A 17,096-nucleotide genomic window follows, 5' to 3' on the forward strand; every position below is an offset into this window, starting at 1 on the left:
CAATAATAACTGCTGCACCACCATTGCGGAACATCTAGAAAGGCGAGCGAATTGATGGAAAATCAGCTTTCAAATAGCAACGTTTTTAAAAAATTGTCGGTCACTCTAAAGAGATAATTAGTAGTTGAACGTAATTTTAAAATGTCCATCCATCCATCCATCCATCTTCTATACCGCTTATCCTTTTCAGGGTCACGGGGAACCTGGAGCCTATCCCAGGGAGCATGGGGCACAAGGCGGGGTACACCCTGGACAGGGTGCCGATCCATCGCAGGGCACAATCACACACACACTCACACACCCGTTCATACACTACGGACACTTTTAGACACGCCAATCAGCCTACCATGCATGTGTTTGGACTGGGGGAGAAACCCGAGTACCCGGAGGAAACCCCCGCAGCACGGGGAGAACACGCGAACTCCACACACACAGGGCCACGGTGGGAAACGAGCCCCCGACAATATTAAAATGTATGGAGCTTTAAAACATATATTGTATAGTTTACAGTCCAGTTTCAATCCCACATTCACAAGTAATAAATAAGGAGTCAGTTCGCTTTCACGTGAAAGCACGACATTAAACATTTATTTTTTAGTTTTAATGCTTTAGTACATTTTAAAGGAGCAACTTTTCCACTTTCACTTGAGTACATTTTTGGCTGAATACCTTCACTTTTAACTGAAACATCATCCAAACTTTCACTTAAGTGTAATTCCTCAGTACTTTCTCCACACCTGGCCTTCACCCTTGCAGATGAGTATATTATAATGTAAGCCTGAGCTAAACGCCGGGAATCAGCTGTAATCAATTGGGTGGAAATTGCATGCAAACTTTACTGAGCTGTGCTTCTGCACATGAATAAATGAATAACTCTTTATAATACGCTCCCTTTCTTTTTCTGTTAACACGTGATCGAATTAAACATGCTATTGCATTCACTTAGCACAAGACTTTTTATTTACGAAGTTGCTTCTTAAGTAACGTGCATTTAACTCTAACCTCCTATATTTTTCTGCCTATATCCTGACCAAGCTTGCATCTTTTTCTTTAGTTCTGCTTACTTGTCACAGTGATGCTGGTAAGTGAAACTGTATACTGATTATAAGTTAGATTTGATCACCTTTTTATCACAACATCACTTCTGAATCACTAAGAGTATGCAAAGAGTGCAACGTTGCGGTCGGTACTGAAAGTTGAAAGTCAGACACAGAAAAATTCCCAGTCTTTGAGTAATGCTTACAGTGTTTATACGAGTCTACAGGTGCAGTTAAAGTTTGTTCAAAGGCCAACAACAGTAGTCTAGTCTTGTGTTTTTTTTTTTTTTTGCCATGTTTCAAACCTTATACATTAACTCAAAATGAAATAAAGGGAAAAGAACAAAGACACCTGATAAGTTTACTGTGAAACCAGCCCCCCCCCCCCCGGTTCCCTTGTTAACGCTTTCTTTGTTCCTGTGTTATGGCCTTTAACTCTTCCCAAAACCAGGTACAGGCAGATAAACCCCTCGCCATTTGCACATTCCTTTATCTCCCTGAATGTCATTTGCTGGCATTTACATATCTATATATGCTCGTATTCCTATAACTTCCTGAAAACCATATATGGAGTTGTTCCTGTCTTACGTTGATATGCTTCCTGTTTTATGCAAATATGCCCTTCCGCCTAGCCGATCATGTCAAGCATGATATATACTCTGCCTTACTGTGAATAAAGCAGAGATCTTGCCGTTTGTATGTTGCGTGTCTGTGCGATATATTTCTTAACCATCGTAACCCGAAGATTCTCAAAACCTAACAACACCTGATATCTCAGGCATGCATTTCATTCATATGGATCACAAGCATCTTCGTTCATCGACGTTATAAGGTTGAACATCGTGTTTTTATAGCAAATAACTGGAATTCAGTCTAATACATTTCCACAAAGAAAGGCAAAGTGTAAGCGCAGACGGTGTGTGTATGATGTACAGAAGCATTTCTATTGTAAGATACTGTATATTGTAAAGATTGCGAGAGGGAAGGGGGGGGGGGTGTAACGGAGTAGGTAATATCTGTACATCAGAAATGTGTGTGTGACCAAAAGAACTCACGTCACACCCCTTTTCACCTCCCTCCACTGTGTTCCTGTAACTGATCGTATCAAATTCAAAGCCTTGATGCAACCTGCGATCACCTGGTAGTGCCTACTCAGTGACGCAAGACGTCCCTTTCCAGAACCTTCAAACTGACTGTCCGTCAGCGGTGGAATGAACTTCCAACCTCAATCCGGACCGCAGAATCTGTCACTATCTTCAAAAAAGGCTAAAGACCTACCTCTTCCATGAGCACTTAATTAACCCCTAACTTGCCCCCCCCCCCCCCCCCCCCTTATTTATTTAAATAAATAAACAAAAATACATTCTGCCCTTACTCTGGCTCTTACCCCTCGACTCTGCGTGCATTACTTCTCTAGAATTATAAATCTTGCATGGCGGCACTACTTGTATTGTTCTCCGCTTGATATATCGCTTTGCTCGTACAGTATTTCCTCATTTGTAAGTCGTTTTGGATAAAAGCGTCTGCTGAATGAATAAAAATGTAGTAATTGTACCGAGGTGACCTTTTTTCCCAGCGCAAAAGCTGAGAAAAAAGAAAAGAAAAATATTTTCCCCTTTTAAAACAGCCACTTTTTTTTTTTGGTGCTAGTTTCATGTCTTTTGTGTGGTTTCTGTGTCGGTACTTGGGCCGAAAATTTTGCGGACACACCTGCCGTCGATCGAAGGTATGCCTAAAACCGCTTCGTCTGAGCGGCTCGATCTCGCCGAGGCCTCGCGTGTCGCAGGGTTCATTTGTAAAGATCAGACGGGACACGGCCACCAAACGGACCGTCCTAATATCGACATGCATTTCAATAACCGAGTACGGGAATAATAACAGTAAGAGAAGACGAGAGCGCAGACTGGTGTGGGAGGAAACCGAGATGAACTGTCAGAGGAAGTGGGTAATCGTGTGTGTGATGCGTTTCTGCACATCTGCTTCCTGTTCCTATATACTCTTTATGTATTTCCCCTTTTTCCAGCACACTAAGGGTATTTTCCAAACGTCAAAAGTCATGAGTAGTAAGTGATATGTATTACTAGCACGTCTGACATTTTGAGGAATATCCCGAATGAATCGTGTTCTAGAAAGAATCTAAAGAACGTCATTGGTTAGCAAAACAAGTCTCCACACAGTCTAAAATATTAAAAGGACTTAAAGGGGTACTAATGAGGCGCCAAACTGATGGAGACTGTTCTCCTTTCTTCGTTTCTACTGAGCTTTTTCATTAGATACCATGCGAGCAAGTGATAAATCAACAGATTACTTCATTTGGACATTATTTAGTGTGACATATTCACCACAAAGGTGCACTTTATACTATAGGTCAACAATTACTGCCTCCCCATCTGGAATTTCCCACCTGTGGTTAATAAAAAGAGTGTTACAGTATCTTATCTTTTATGTTTTATCTGTTTAGCTTGTGAAAGTAATGAAGAAATGACTCAGGTAAGAGTAAACAAGTCTCCTGATGCACAACTGCTTGAGTAATTACTTATCAAATGACATGTTTACATGCAACAACTCGCTCGGAAATGTTCTATGGCTGAGGAACGCACGCGTTTTTGAACAATTATGGTAACTAACCATGTGAGCTGTGCTGAAGTGAAGCGTTAAAGTGAAGCGGATGTGCAGGATATGCGCAGCAGACGTCTCTCGTACAGACCACACACGCGTAGTTAAAAGCAAGTACAATCCCAGGCTTATGTGAATGTGATGAAGATAACTTTCCAAAGCTAGTTTAGATTTCTTTTTTTTTTTTTTTTTATTCCACAAAAATCAAGCTGATAAACAAGACTTATATGTAGAAAAAAAAACAATAAATGAAAAAGACATTGACTTTCACCACACGTTTGATGCTGAATCTCCACGATTATGAAGGCTCTGGCAACGTCAGTGCGTGTAAAAGCAAATTGCAGAAACATCATTCAGTATCTCGGTAGCTAAAAAAAGACGCAAACAAACCAAATTTTTAAAAAAAGAAAAAAATTGTTATAAAAAGCTTTCTTTGTGTTTATATCTCAGACACGCTGGTGTCTTGTGGAGGGACGGTGTCTTGTGGAGGGACGGCCTTGTAGTTGACTGCAGCTTGTGTCCTGTCACGATATAAAACACACAAAAAAACTCAATCTTTTGCATTCCTGTACATTTCAGATTCATTCCAATGTATTCGAATGATAAAAATAAGAAGGAGAGAAGTCAAATTGGGCAAAGCTAAAAGTCTGACACCACATTAAAAAAATCTGGGATCGTTCTTCCTCCATTTAAAACCAGAACGTTTTAGAAATGGGGTGAATTTACAGAGAATATTCAGTGCTGTGATATCGATCATGTTAACTCCTTTCGATTTCCCGCGAGTCTTATCTCTTCTATTGAAGCGCTGTGACGGATTTGATATAAATATATGTAACGTATGTGTATACGTATAAAAGTCAGTCTTTTTTTAAAATTCTACTTTTATTTTTGATGATATAATTTGTCAATAAAAAAAAATTGTGTATTAAAGTATGCAAAGAAATGCAAAAACTGCAAAAATTTTTAAAAAAAAAATAAATAAAAAAATAGAAAATCATCACGAGATTGATACATTTTTTATTATTATTATTATTTTTAAAAAAGGGGATTTTTAACCCAACCCAACACGTCATATTTGGGAAAATGTTTTTGTCAGTCGGAGACTCACCCGCTAGCCTGGGCTGCTTTGTATATCTTCTTCTTCTTCAGATGATGAGCGATGAACCACACCAGCAGCACGATGAAGGCGACACACAGCAGGGCTCCAATCACTGCGCCTACTATCGCCGCATCATTCACCTCTGGACAACCAGATTTAACGAGCTCATTAACACTAACAGCACTGTCATTTGGTCTTCAGAACGTGAACATAAACAAAATGGTGGTGGAACAGTGTGAAAAGATGCTTAAAATATATCGTGAATCAATAGAACACTTCAAAATGTATAGAAGAAAGATTATATATGTATGAAGTTGTTTGTGGTTAGAATTAGCAGTGTATAGGAGTGCACAGCTGTATGCACACACACACACACACACACACACACACACACACACACACACACACACACACACAACCGGATGCTACCTGAGTTCAGATCAATAGTGCAGATGGAGAAGCCCATGACGTTGGAGGCGTTGCACTGATACTTTCCAAACTCGAACTGGGTAATGTTTCTGAAGTTGAGGATGCCACTTTTCACGTCTACCGCAAAACAAAGCAAATAAAAGCAAAAGGTCGGGAAAAAAATGATAGGAACACCTGCACACCTGCACATTCATGCGATTATCCAATCAGCCAATCATGTCGCAGGAGCACAATGCACAAAATCATGCGGATACAGCGTTCGGTTAACGTTCACTTCAGAGAGTTTGACATCAGCATGGACGGGCTGGTTTGAGTATTTCAGAAACTTCCTGGTTGGCACAAAATGGTGCGAAAAACAAAAAAAACAACGAATTGTTCTGTTAGTGAAACGTCAGAGCAGACCGGTCTGAACGGACAGGAAGTCTACGGTAACTCAAATAAGCACTTTTTACAACGCGCTGAGCGGAAAAGCATCTCAGAGTGCAGACTGGAAAAAGAGCGGTTTAAACGCTGCTGCCTGATTGGCTGATTGAATGACTTTGATGATTGAATGAATGTGCAGGTGTATACAGCAGGTGTTTCTAATAAACTGGATGCTGAGTGTATATCTGAATCAGTAACTGATGAATATAAAACTCTGCGTTCACACTAGCTAGCGGCAAAGCCTCAGGCGAGTTACATTTTCTAGTTAAGTCTACGACGCCACAACAGAGCGCTAAGCAGATGCACAGGTTTTTCTTTGTCCGAAGAAACCTTTGCTTTTGTAAAATTAGCTCCTGAACGTGTTTAGCGCTGGTCACATGTTCAGGAAGGAAGGCCATGGTCACATATTTCCATAGATTTAACTACAGCATAAAATACTTTTTAAACAACGCCATGGATAAATTTGACTGTAGAATGTATACATTTGAGATACTTCAAACTCTTACTAGAACTTAAAAAATCTGGACAGGCCACGCCCACAATCGATTACGGTAGCAGTTACCGCACGAGTCAAACCACAGTATAAACAGCTTGTCGCTTGCTAGCGTGAACACAAGTTTGCCTTTTCACTGCTCATGACCGCCGGATATTGCACACTTCGCAAGCAAGTTTCATGTTTTTAACAAATTCATTCATATCTACGGCCGTCATCGCTTAAAACGTTAACTTGTTCACGTATGTTTTTGACAAATATACACGACACATGTATCAGTAGTTCGGCAGCGGGCTAGATGCTGCGGATAACATTGAGCTAGCTCGCATGTCAAAGCCGAATCCAGTGAGGCAAAAAACGACGTTTGAAAGAATTTATTACTCGGCGGGTTACTAAAATATGAACGATTATGCAGCAAATGTGAGATTTTAAAAGTGAAAAGGGTAATAACTCACTCCATGCCTGCATTTTCGACTGAAATGTACTGTACTGTATGACTAACACTCGCACGGTTATCTAGTCGGTATGTAGTCACGCAAATTTTACCCAGCAACCCCCTGTGTGTATAATTTTTCACTGAATATTAATGAGTTCTGGTCTTCTACGTTTGGCTGAAGCAGTGAAAAGACAGCATTAGGACACACACACACGCGCACACACACACACACACACACACGCACTTGTAATGCCCATCACTTGTTTGCTGATCCCCTGTTCCAGTCTAGTCCAGTTGTACGAGGGAACGGGGCTCCCTTTCTCCGAATGGCAGGTGAGGGTGACCAGGTGACCCGTCGCCACGTCTCCATGCACAGCGCAGTACGGGTGTGACGGTTTCTCTTCAATTGTAAATTGTAATGTATTAACAATTGGATGTCACACACACACACACACACAGACACAATTTAAAGTTACAATACTATCGAGTGAATATGTACAATATTTCATATCGTGTCACCTCTACAAAGAACGTTTTATTGGAAACAACCTACGTCTAATCAAATACACATCGGAATACCAGAACTAACCAGGAGCCTCTTATTTACAGGCTTAACGCGTTTATCCTCTGTGTGCATCTGCATTTAATAAACGACTCACGACATATTTGTTTGTTGCACTAATATGTACTTCACATGTAATAAATAATAATAAAAAAATATAAGGTCCAGGGAGGTAGCGGTAGAGCGAAATGACATAGTGGGTCTATGATGTACAGAACCATGTCTATTGTAAGATATATTTCGAAAGGGGATTATGAAGCGTGCGCACCATGGTGACCTTCATTCCCCACAGAAAGGCTGAGAAAAAGAAGAAAAATGTGTCTCCTGTTTCCAAGGTTGATTTATTTGGGCTAGTTTCAGGACTCTTGCGTCTCTTTTGGGATGCTTTTTGGTTGGAGGTTTCTGCTGAAACCTGGCAACCCTGGTTAATGATATTAGCTCTTCAGGAAACACACGGCTAAACACAGGAACATCTCAAAAACGAGCTGCTAGATGACCGTAGGCTGGAAGACTGTATGTATGACTGTATGACCCTCAACTGCCTAATACAGGATTCGTCTAAAAATGCACTCGATTTTTATCCTCTAGCATACGTCAAGTGTGAAAGCCTGTCGATTTCATTTTTAAAATATAAATTCAGATATGAAATTTAATCTATATACATATTTGAAGCTGTTCTATCTAACGCAGGTGGGTCAAACGATGAAATAGGTCCAGAGGGAGCTTTGGTACCAAAAACATGAACTCGACTGCTAGCATCGGTCGTGCCCTCGATGTCAGGGAAGTCGCGGACTTCGCAGGTGTATGTTCCGGCGTCTGCGGTCTGCATGTTGCTGATGGAGATGGAGGCGTTCATGTAGGTTCCCATTTTAGAAAGGACGTTCAGTCTGTCCTTGAACTGTTTACCAATCACATAATTTCCTCCTTGATAATAGAACACCTACAAATACGAATGAAAAACAAACATTCAGTAGCAGGTTTTTAAAAGTTTTCGATGAAAATCATGAATAATAATTCTAATTTTTTCAGCAGGATGTGCGATTCCCCATGAAGACTACTGACACAGTCTTTTTCAAATGAACAATAAAATAATGAAAGGGCTGCAGCGGAACAACTAAGGATGGTGAATGTTCTGCAGCTTATTTATCTCTCATTCAATATTCAGACTTGAGAAATGTCATAAAATGTTTTTAATTGGTCATCAGATCCGCATCACAGCCCCCAGGGTGCATTATTTCTGTATAACGGCAGTTCTGTTGTCATTCCTTACTTAATTTATGTTTTGATGTATCTAGCTGACATTTTTTTCAAACACCAAAAAGTTATTAGTTATTAATTGTGTTTATTGGTTGTTGTTGTTTTTTTTTTATGTTGAAATGTTAACTCAAGTACATAATGCACCTGTAGTTAACCTTAACGTCAAGCGTTAAGGACATTTCTCAAGCTTAACTTTAAAATGAAAACTGAGGTCTACTCAAGTATTTAACTTCAAGGTTAAAACATTCCTGAAATCTATACAACTAGCAACTTTTGCTAATTTCTTATTCTTATTCCTCAGGTTACAAAGCCATGTGAGAACTCAGGTGTAATATTAGCCCATCTGCCATTACAACACTTCTACTCTTACCTGAGAGCAGAACTCACCTGTACTGAATTCTCAGAGCCCCACTGGTAGAGAGTCCACCCGACTATGAGGTTGGTCAGGGGCTGACCGGTGGAAAAATTGCAATCGAGTGTTGCAGACTGACCGATGGACACGTTGAGAACTTTTGGAGAAACCTGCACCTGCATCGACACAGCGCCACCTACAGCGTGCAGAACGAACAAGCAAAGCATTTGCAAATTTGACAAAAAAAAAAGTGTGCCTAAATGGCAACTACTTACCAAGTGTTTTTTTCTCCGCCGCAAGCCGCAATGGGGCATAATTTCTAAAAATTTTTAGGGAATGACTGATGAGGGTTTTTGAAGGTCGCTGTGAACCTGCTGAAGCCTATCTGGCGTTGGGTTAAATGAGTAACATCGGTTATTTTTTAACCGCCAAAACCATAAGCACGTGATTGATCTAATTCAACTTGGGATTTGAGATTGCATTATTCAAACCCTCCTCCTTATACTTCCTCTCAATCCTACTCGTATTCAAACATGAAAAACTTCTCCTCCTGGGATCTGTTCCAGGAAGAGGGTTAGAAAAAGCATAAATTCAACTTCAAATCCTCTTAAATAAGTTCAAAACCTCAAATAAGTTCATTTTGTCCAATCCTGTGTCCGTGGAATTATGGTTTAAAAAAAAAAAGCCCCTCACAGATTACACTTAGTTCACTCAAGCTCAGGTAGACTTGTGTACGTTCACGGTGACCTTTAAAATCAACCGAGCCCTGAAAATGATTAATTTTGGTCAATTATGGCTTCCAGTGAAGAATAATCACACTTAACATTTTTTCAGCAGCAGTACAGAAACAAGATGTGTGATTTCCTGTAAAGATTACTGACACGTCATCTTTCTGTAATTAAAATTAAAAGAAGGAAACGGCTGCTAACCAGAAAGAAAGGGCGATGGCCGAAACGGCTGTTAAAGCTTGAGGTTAGAATGTTCTCTAGCTTATTCATCTTACATTCAATATTTAGACGAGACTTAGAAGTAATGTCATAAGATGTTTTTCGTTTGTGCTCGAATTCTTCATTTTCAAGAATTTTGTGTTAAATTATTAGGATATGTACACTTAATTAAACAGGTAGACTTTGTGCAGTAGTACTAAGGTTTTTTTTTATTGTTTTTGAAACGTCGATTATGAGAGCTGCTCACCAGCTACAGGTACTGATAGATATATTAACGCTGAATAATGGATAATTATGACTGAATAACAAAATTCCCCTCTGCCCCCAAAACTAGAAAGCTTTTTTGGCCCAGCCATACACTTTACGCTATATAGTATATCTAATATATTGTCCCAGGATAAGATGAAAAACAATCCAAATACAGTTAGCACCAAATTTGCCAATAGAAATGTAATATATATTACATTTTACTTCTATAAATGCAAATGAGTTTTATTCGAATGCTTCGAAGGTGAGCAGTTTTCCAAAACTGTAGCACTTTAGCACTGAGTAAATAAATAAAGCCAGAGAAATAGTTTTAAATGTACACCGTTGTTTAAAAAGTGTACTGCGCATTTCCTAAGACGCTTATAATTCAATATAAGATACAAAAAAAAAAAATAATAATACTAATAATAATTAAAATGAAAAACAATGATAATGCCCAAAATTTACATTACAAGCTCAAAGTCATCATGTGTTCAAGATGTGAAGTTTTATTGTTTTTTATTCTGTAAATTTCTTTTGTCGGTGTAAATCACTGCAACTGCGTTACACTTACGTGAGTTAATTGGTCGATAAAAGGACGCGGACATCTCAGTCGCTTCTAAACCTACTTCACAGGTTAGTTTCTGAACCAAAATCGTCAACGGAACTGATCTTAAATTTGTATCATCCTTGTAACAGAAAACGTTGGTTTTGGTAAAAACTTATATTCAATTTGATTAAATTCTTATTCGTATGGCGATTTTAACAGTGGACGTTGCCTCAGAGCAGCTTTACAGAAACATACACACAGGATGGAGATTTTAAGTGTGTGAATTTATCCCTATTGGGCGAGACGGTGGAGACGGTGGTGAGGAAAAACTCCCTGAGATGATACGAGGAAGAAACCTTGAGAGGAACCGGACTCTGAAGGGAACCCGTCCTCATCTGGGTTATCAGGTTAAGTCACAAACGTCGCATTCTCGAGCCGCCACATTATATACGCTGGCAGGATGTTATGAAAAACCAAAAACACAACCAAGAAAAACCAAACACAACAATGAAAAAAAGAGAAAAACCTCGCAAATACCGTACGTTCAATTGGTCCACTTTCTCACAACGTCCGGTTCACGGTGTTGAAATATTAAATACTTCAAACAAAAAAAAAAAATTCATATAATATACGTGCGTTAATTTGATGATAAATTACTCACCTACGATACTTAACAATACGACAATAGTCCCGAGTGGTGACATGTTTAGGTGTTTTTGAAGAGGTTAAAAACTTAGAGACAGTATTACAGGTTCCTCACAGGTTCCTCACTCTGTAACAATGATTTTCTTTTTCTGAACCAAACTTATCTTTCCAAGCCGATAGGCCAACACCCTCCGAAACTGCAACGAACAAATCAACAGTTGCTGTGACTGTTTGAGTTTGCTTTTTCGTTGCCCATGCACGCCTGCTGATGTTTGTCCTACTCGATTTACTCTCTGACCAGAAAAGGATTAAAATATTATTATTATTATTATTATTTTTAGATATTATTATTTATTTATTACTATTCACCCATGTTGCTGGCAGGATTGTGAAATGGAAAACTCTGGGTAGAAGTGTATTAACTGGCAAATTTACGCAAAGTTTCATCAACATATCGATAGAAGTTTCTGCCACATCACTGTGGTAAGCATCTACACAATGCTTCACGCATGAATTCAAAAAGATATCTCAAATTTAGAGTTAAAACCACAGACACATATGCAATTACAGTTTACAATACTGAACGAGGGAGAGATGCAAACTCTTAATTTAAATCGTGAAAAAAAAAGAAAAACAGAAACACTTATCTAATTGTGTGATTAATGGCGCACGCCCAAATACACTCATTCTAATGTGACGAGAGCTGATTAAACACACACACCACCGGTTAATGGTTAACTCGGATCACTGAAGCAAATCTGAATCATTTCAGCCGCTGCATGTTCCAACTTGGACCTTGAAAAGTAAAATGTTAGGTCTTACACGAACTGCAAAAAATGAAACCTGACATGGAGAGAGCAGTTTAAAACCACTGAAGTTCGTCTTACGGGACAAGATTCCGGAGGTTCTGGAGATCAGTACTGCTATAGCCATGCTGTATATACTTTACACACACTGTGTGCTTATCTCACTTTCCCAGTTTCTGTGAAAAATAATTGTAGAAGTATATCACGTCAAGGACATTCACTTTTACCAGGATATATAAAGTTAGGATTTTTTTAGCGTTCATTACTGCGTTGCTAAAAAAAAAGAAAAAGAAAACACTTGGAAAATGCTTTTTAGTGGCACATTAAAACATAAGGGTGAAGAAGACATTTGGACATGGGGATGTGGGTCACTATTCATCATTATTCATCTTTAGAAACAGTTTTATCCTGAACTGTGGTTCCTGAGCTGTAATCCCGGTCATAATTCACCATCAAAAACAAAAATCTGTGAATACTGGAAGTATACTTAGGGCTTGGGAATATCACTTTCAGCGGTGACAGGAGGATAATAACTATAACATTGTATTCCGGTTAATGTTGGAGTACTGATCAGAAGGTTGTTGGACTACTGTTCAGGTTGTTGGAGTGCTGATCAGAAGGTTGTTGGAGCACTGTTCAGGTTGTTGGAGTGCTGATCAGAAGGTTGTTGGACTACTGTTCAGGTTGTTGGAGTGCTGATCAGAAGGTTGTTGGAGCACTGTTCAGGTTGTTGGAGTGCTGATCAGAAGGTTGTTGGACTACTGTTCAGGTTGTTGGTGTGCTGATCAGAAGGTTGTTGGAGTACTGATCAGAAGGTTGTTGGAGTACTGATCAGAAGGTTGTTGGAGTACTGATCAGAAGGTTGTTGGAGCACTGTTCAGGTTGTTGGAGTACTGATCAGAAGGTTGTTGGAGTACTGATCAGAAGGTTGTTGGAGCACTGTTCAGGTTGTTGGAGTACTGATCAGAAGGTTGTTGGAGTACTGATCAGAAGGTTGTTGGAGTGCTGATCAGAAGGTTGTTGGAGTACTGATCAGAAGGTTGTTGGAGTGCTGATCAGAAGGTTGTTGGAGCACTGTTCAGGTTGTTGGAGTACTGATCAGAAGGTTGTTGGAGTACTGATCAGAAGGTTGTTGGAGCACTGTTCAGGTTGTTGGAGTACTGATCAGGTTGCTGGAGTACTGGTCAGAAGGTTGTTGGAGTACTGATCAGAAGGTTGTTGGACTACTGTTCAGGTTGCTGGAGTACTGATCAGAAGGTTGTTGGAGTGCTGATCAGAAGGTTGTTGGAGCACTGTTCAGGTTGTTGGAGTACTGATCAGAAGGTTGTTGGAGTACTGATCAGAAGGTTGTTGGAGCACTGTTCAGGTTGTTGGAGTACTGATCAGGTTGCTGGAGTACTGGTCAGAAGGTTGTTGGAGTGCTGATCAGAAGGTTGTTGGACTACTGTTCAGGTTGCTGGAGTACTGATCAGAAGGTTGTTGGAGTACTGATCAGAGGGTTGTTGGAGTGCTGATCAGAAGGTTGTTGGACTACTGTTCGGGTTGTGGGAGTACTGATCAGAAGGTCATGAGTTCAAATCCCAGCACTGCCAAGCTGCCACTGCTGGGCCCTTGAGCAAGGCCTTAACCCTCAAATGCTCAGTTGTATAAATGAGATAAATGTAAGTTGATCTGGATATGGGCGTCTGCCAAATGCCATAAATCTATATGTACATTTTTACCAAATTTATTTATTGTTGTCTGTTTTTTTGTATTGTCTTGAGCAACTGCCACAATAATTTCCTTCAGGATCAGTGTATCTTATCTTATCTTAATGTTCTGAGTGTGATATACTGTACATTTCAGGTTTAATATGCATACTGTAAACACACACAATCAGTTTGTGCAAGAAAAGGACTATTTATGTGTTTCGATTTAAGTTTTTCCTCCTAGACATAATCTGCTACCCATGTTGAATCACAAAAACTCTCCATCTGTGGAAAAAAAACACAACAATCCTAAAATAAGTTTATACCCAACCTCAAAAGCATTTTAACCTGACTGAATAAAATACTGCAGCTTTTAGCCTTTGAATAATCTTTGCAGCTTGCTGTAGGAGTCTCAGATGGTTTCAGAACCTTGCGGTGGTTTGGAGATTGTTCATAACCCATCGTCAGATTAAGATAACACGAGAGCTGACTCTGACTAATCCCAAAATGTTGTTCTGCAGACTTCCTCCTGCTGTCATCCTCCATGCCCTGATTTTGGTGAAGCACTCGAATTGAAAAGGTCGTACGAATTCGGAAACGGTAGAGATGGCCCACAGTTTGTTTTCCGCCCTAACCCTAACCCTCTTCCATACTCGAGGATTAAAAAGAATCGCTTCTTCTGGGTTTCCTTCCATCTAATAGCTTTTAAAGTGGTTCACCATCTCCAACATTAAACATGCCTCAGTGGAGAGGGCGATGCTTTTCTAGAAAACCTTAAGGCTCGTTACAGACACACAAATTCATGAACAGTGCCATAGTAACTAAAGTATATATATATATATATGTATGTGCATATATGTATATTTGCACTTCATTTGTGTTCTTGTTAATTAACTGTGTGCAAGAAAAATCTGCCTATAATTCTGTTGAGAATAATGACAGGGCAGTAAATTTAACATGTTTAGTTTCTGCAAAGCTCTCTCTCTCTCTCTCTCTCTCTCTCTCTCTCTCTCCCTCTTTCTCTCCCCCTCTCTCTCTCTCTCTCCCTCTCTTTCTCTCCCCCTCTCTCTCCCTCTTTCTCTCTCTCTCTCTCTCTCTCTCTCCCTCTCTCTCTCTCCCCCTCTCTCTCTCTCTCTCTCTCTCTCTCCCTCTCTCTCTCTCTCTCTCTCTCTCCCTCTCTCTCTCTCTCTCTCTCTCTCTCTCTCTCTCTCTCTCTCCCTTTCTCTCTCTCTCTCTCTCTCTCTCTCTCTCTCTCTCTCTCCCTCTCTCTCTCTCCCCCTCTCTCTCCCTTTCTCTCTCTCTCTCTCTCTCTCTCTCTCTCTCTCTCTCCCTCCCTCTCTCTCCCTCTCTCTCTCTCTCTCTCTCTCTCTCTCTCTCTCTCTCTCTCCCTCTTTCTCTCCCCCTCTCTCTCTCTCTCTCTCTCCCTCTCTTTCTCTCCCCCTCTCTCTCCCTCTTTCTCTCTCTCTCTCTCTCTCTCTCTCCCTCTCTCTCTCTCCCCCTCTCTCTCTCTCTCTCTCTCTCTCTCTCTCTCTCCCCCTCTCTCTCCCTTTCTCTCTCTCTCTCTCTCTCTCTCTCTCTCTCCCTCTCTCTCTCTCCCCCTCTCTCTCCCTTTCTCTCTCTCTCTCTCTCTCTCTCTCTCTCTCTCTCTCCCTCCCTCTCTCTCCCTCTCTCTCTCTCTCTCTCTCTCTCTCTCTCTCTCTCTCTCTCTCTCTTTTATTCTTTTATTGCAATATGTCCATGGAATATATATATATATATATACAGCTCAACATGCTCAATGACTGTGCATTACACCATCTGTAGATAAAGATAGATAAAGATAAAGAAAACGTCAGTGATCACACTGGCAGTTAGATACTGTATTTGCTGAACCGCATGTCACCTGGTACTTCCAGTTTTTCCTCAGTTCCACCTTGTCCTTACTTTTTCATCATGGTTTGTAACTGTGTTTATACCATCTTTACGTTCTGTAGTTATACGATCGTTCAATCACGTCTTTGCTTGGTCTTGTGTGTGTGTGTGTGTGTGTGTGTGTGTGTGTGTGTGTGTGTGTGTGTGTGTGTGTGTTTATGGAATTCTACGCAAAATGAATCTGTTTTCTTGTCACCTATTTAGCCGAATTCCTAGTTTTCTCTCCAAGTTGTGTTTTAGCCATGTCGTTCTTTTGCGCTACCGGAATCAGTTTATTTCACTACTCCGCAAACGTTCCAAGAGCGAGTGATGTAGATTTTACCCTCTAGCCTACATGAAGCTGGTGGTGCTGATCTTTTGTTTTGCTACCAGGGTGTGTCTAGAACTACCACAAGTAAATCAACTCGTGTGTTTTTTTAGTGAGATGTGAGTTCGGCCAGGCAGTCGGGAACGGAAGGGAAAATTCTGTAATAATTCTGTATTGATACACGGCAGAATCTCTGTCTGAAACGGTCCGAATACCTACAAGGAGCTGGCACACATCGTTATTGTAAAGAAGACTACTATGTGGTGCTTCGAGAGCGGTTTTCACCACGTTCAAAGCTGTGTGTCGAACGAAACACCGCTCTAGAGGTTGATGGTTCCTCAGGAGGTTTACTCAGAGGACAGGGTGAGATGTTGGGCAAGTAACAGTGAAACAGATATAAAATACTCACACTGACCACTATATTAGGAACACCAGTCCCATCTGCTCAGCAGCCAATCATGTGGCAGCAGCGCAACGCTGATCTATAAAAACTGAACTATAGCTTCAGTTAATGTTCACATCAAACATCAGAACGGGGAAAAATGTCATCTCGGTGACGGAGCGTGGCATGGTTGATCGTGTCAGATGGGCTGGTTTAAATATTTCAGAAACTACTGATCTCCTCGGATACAAAAAAAAAACCACAATAGCTGCTAGATTTGATGCCATTTGGCAGACTCCTTTATCCAGAGCGACTTACAGTTATCTCATTTATGTGTCTGAGCTATTGAGGGTTAAGGGTTTTGTTCAGGAGCCCAGAGAGGGCAGCTTGATGGTGCTGGGATTTGAACTCATGACCTTCCAATCAGCAGTCTAGTGTCTTAACCACTGAGTTCAGAGAAGAATGGCCAAACTCGTTCGCGCTTACAGGACGTGTATGGTAACTCGAATTCAGGGTTGCTGAGAGATCATTATTTCATCTGAATCTTACCTATATGACAGCTCTAAGCATCTACGTGATGTTAAATCACAATTCACTTAGAAATCATCAACTCCATGATATTTTTTTGTTGTTGCTGCCATTTGCAATATGATTTAATGTAACTTAAAAGAAAGAAGGTTTAGACTAATAGTATGACATACAAACGAGAAGAAGGCAAATATTAGAATAAACACCCGTTATTAGCCTAATGATTGCACGTAACACAATCACAAACGAATCTGGCGTGCGTCAAGCCGTGAAGTCGTGTTCGGAAGCTCAACGCGCCGAACCGAGATCGCTGCATCTGTCGTTCTGTTTGCAGATTTGCAGGCGTTTTTCAAAAGTAGTCCGTGCCAAATCTTACCTGGCA

The 17,096-nt window shown here is 40.4% G+C and overlaps 1 protein-coding gene across 1 annotated transcript; it reads right to left on the bottom strand.

Annotated features, from left to right (window-relative positions):
• Positions 1-3,828: 3,828 nt before the first annotated feature.
• LOC108278768 (V-set and immunoglobulin domain-containing protein 1) lies at positions 3,829-11,235 on the bottom strand. The gene is made up of 7 exons (XM_017492329.3): positions 11,109-11,235; positions 8,740-8,900; positions 7,828-8,035; positions 6,778-6,933; positions 5,182-5,298; positions 4,762-4,894; positions 3,829-4,174 (listed from the first exon to the last, which is right to left on the bottom strand). The coding sequence occupies exons 1-7, from the start codon at positions 11,149-11,151 to the stop codon at positions 4,093-4,095; spliced, it is 900 nt and encodes a 299-aa protein (XP_017347818.1). The 5' UTR covers positions 11,152-11,235; the 3' UTR covers positions 3,829-4,092.
• Between the last annotated feature and the right edge of the window lie 5,861 nt (positions 11,236-17,096).

Source organism: Ictalurus punctatus, chromosome 18 (genome assembly GCF_001660625.3).
Source record: "Ictalurus punctatus breed USDA103 chromosome 18, Coco_2.0, whole genome shotgun sequence".
Classification (NCBI taxonomy): Eukaryota; Metazoa; Chordata; class Actinopteri; order Siluriformes; family Ictaluridae; genus Ictalurus; species Ictalurus punctatus.

What these genes read in the sequence shown, in the direction of transcription:
- LOC108278768 (XM_017492329.3), bottom strand. Translation starts at nt 11,151, where the DNA reads ATGTCACCACTCGGGACTATTGTCGTATTGTTAAGTATCGTAG. An exon ending in CGTATTGTTAAGTATCGTAG is followed by an intron (nt 8,901 to 11,108) that starts GTGAGTAATTTA and finishes TGCACGCTGTAG; the next exon opens with GTGGCGCTGTGTCGATGCAG. An exon ending in ACAAGTGATGGGCATTACAA is followed by an intron (nt 5,299 to 6,777) that starts GTGCGTGTGTGT and finishes GTTTTGCGGTAG; the next exon opens with ACGTGAAAAGTGGCATCCTC.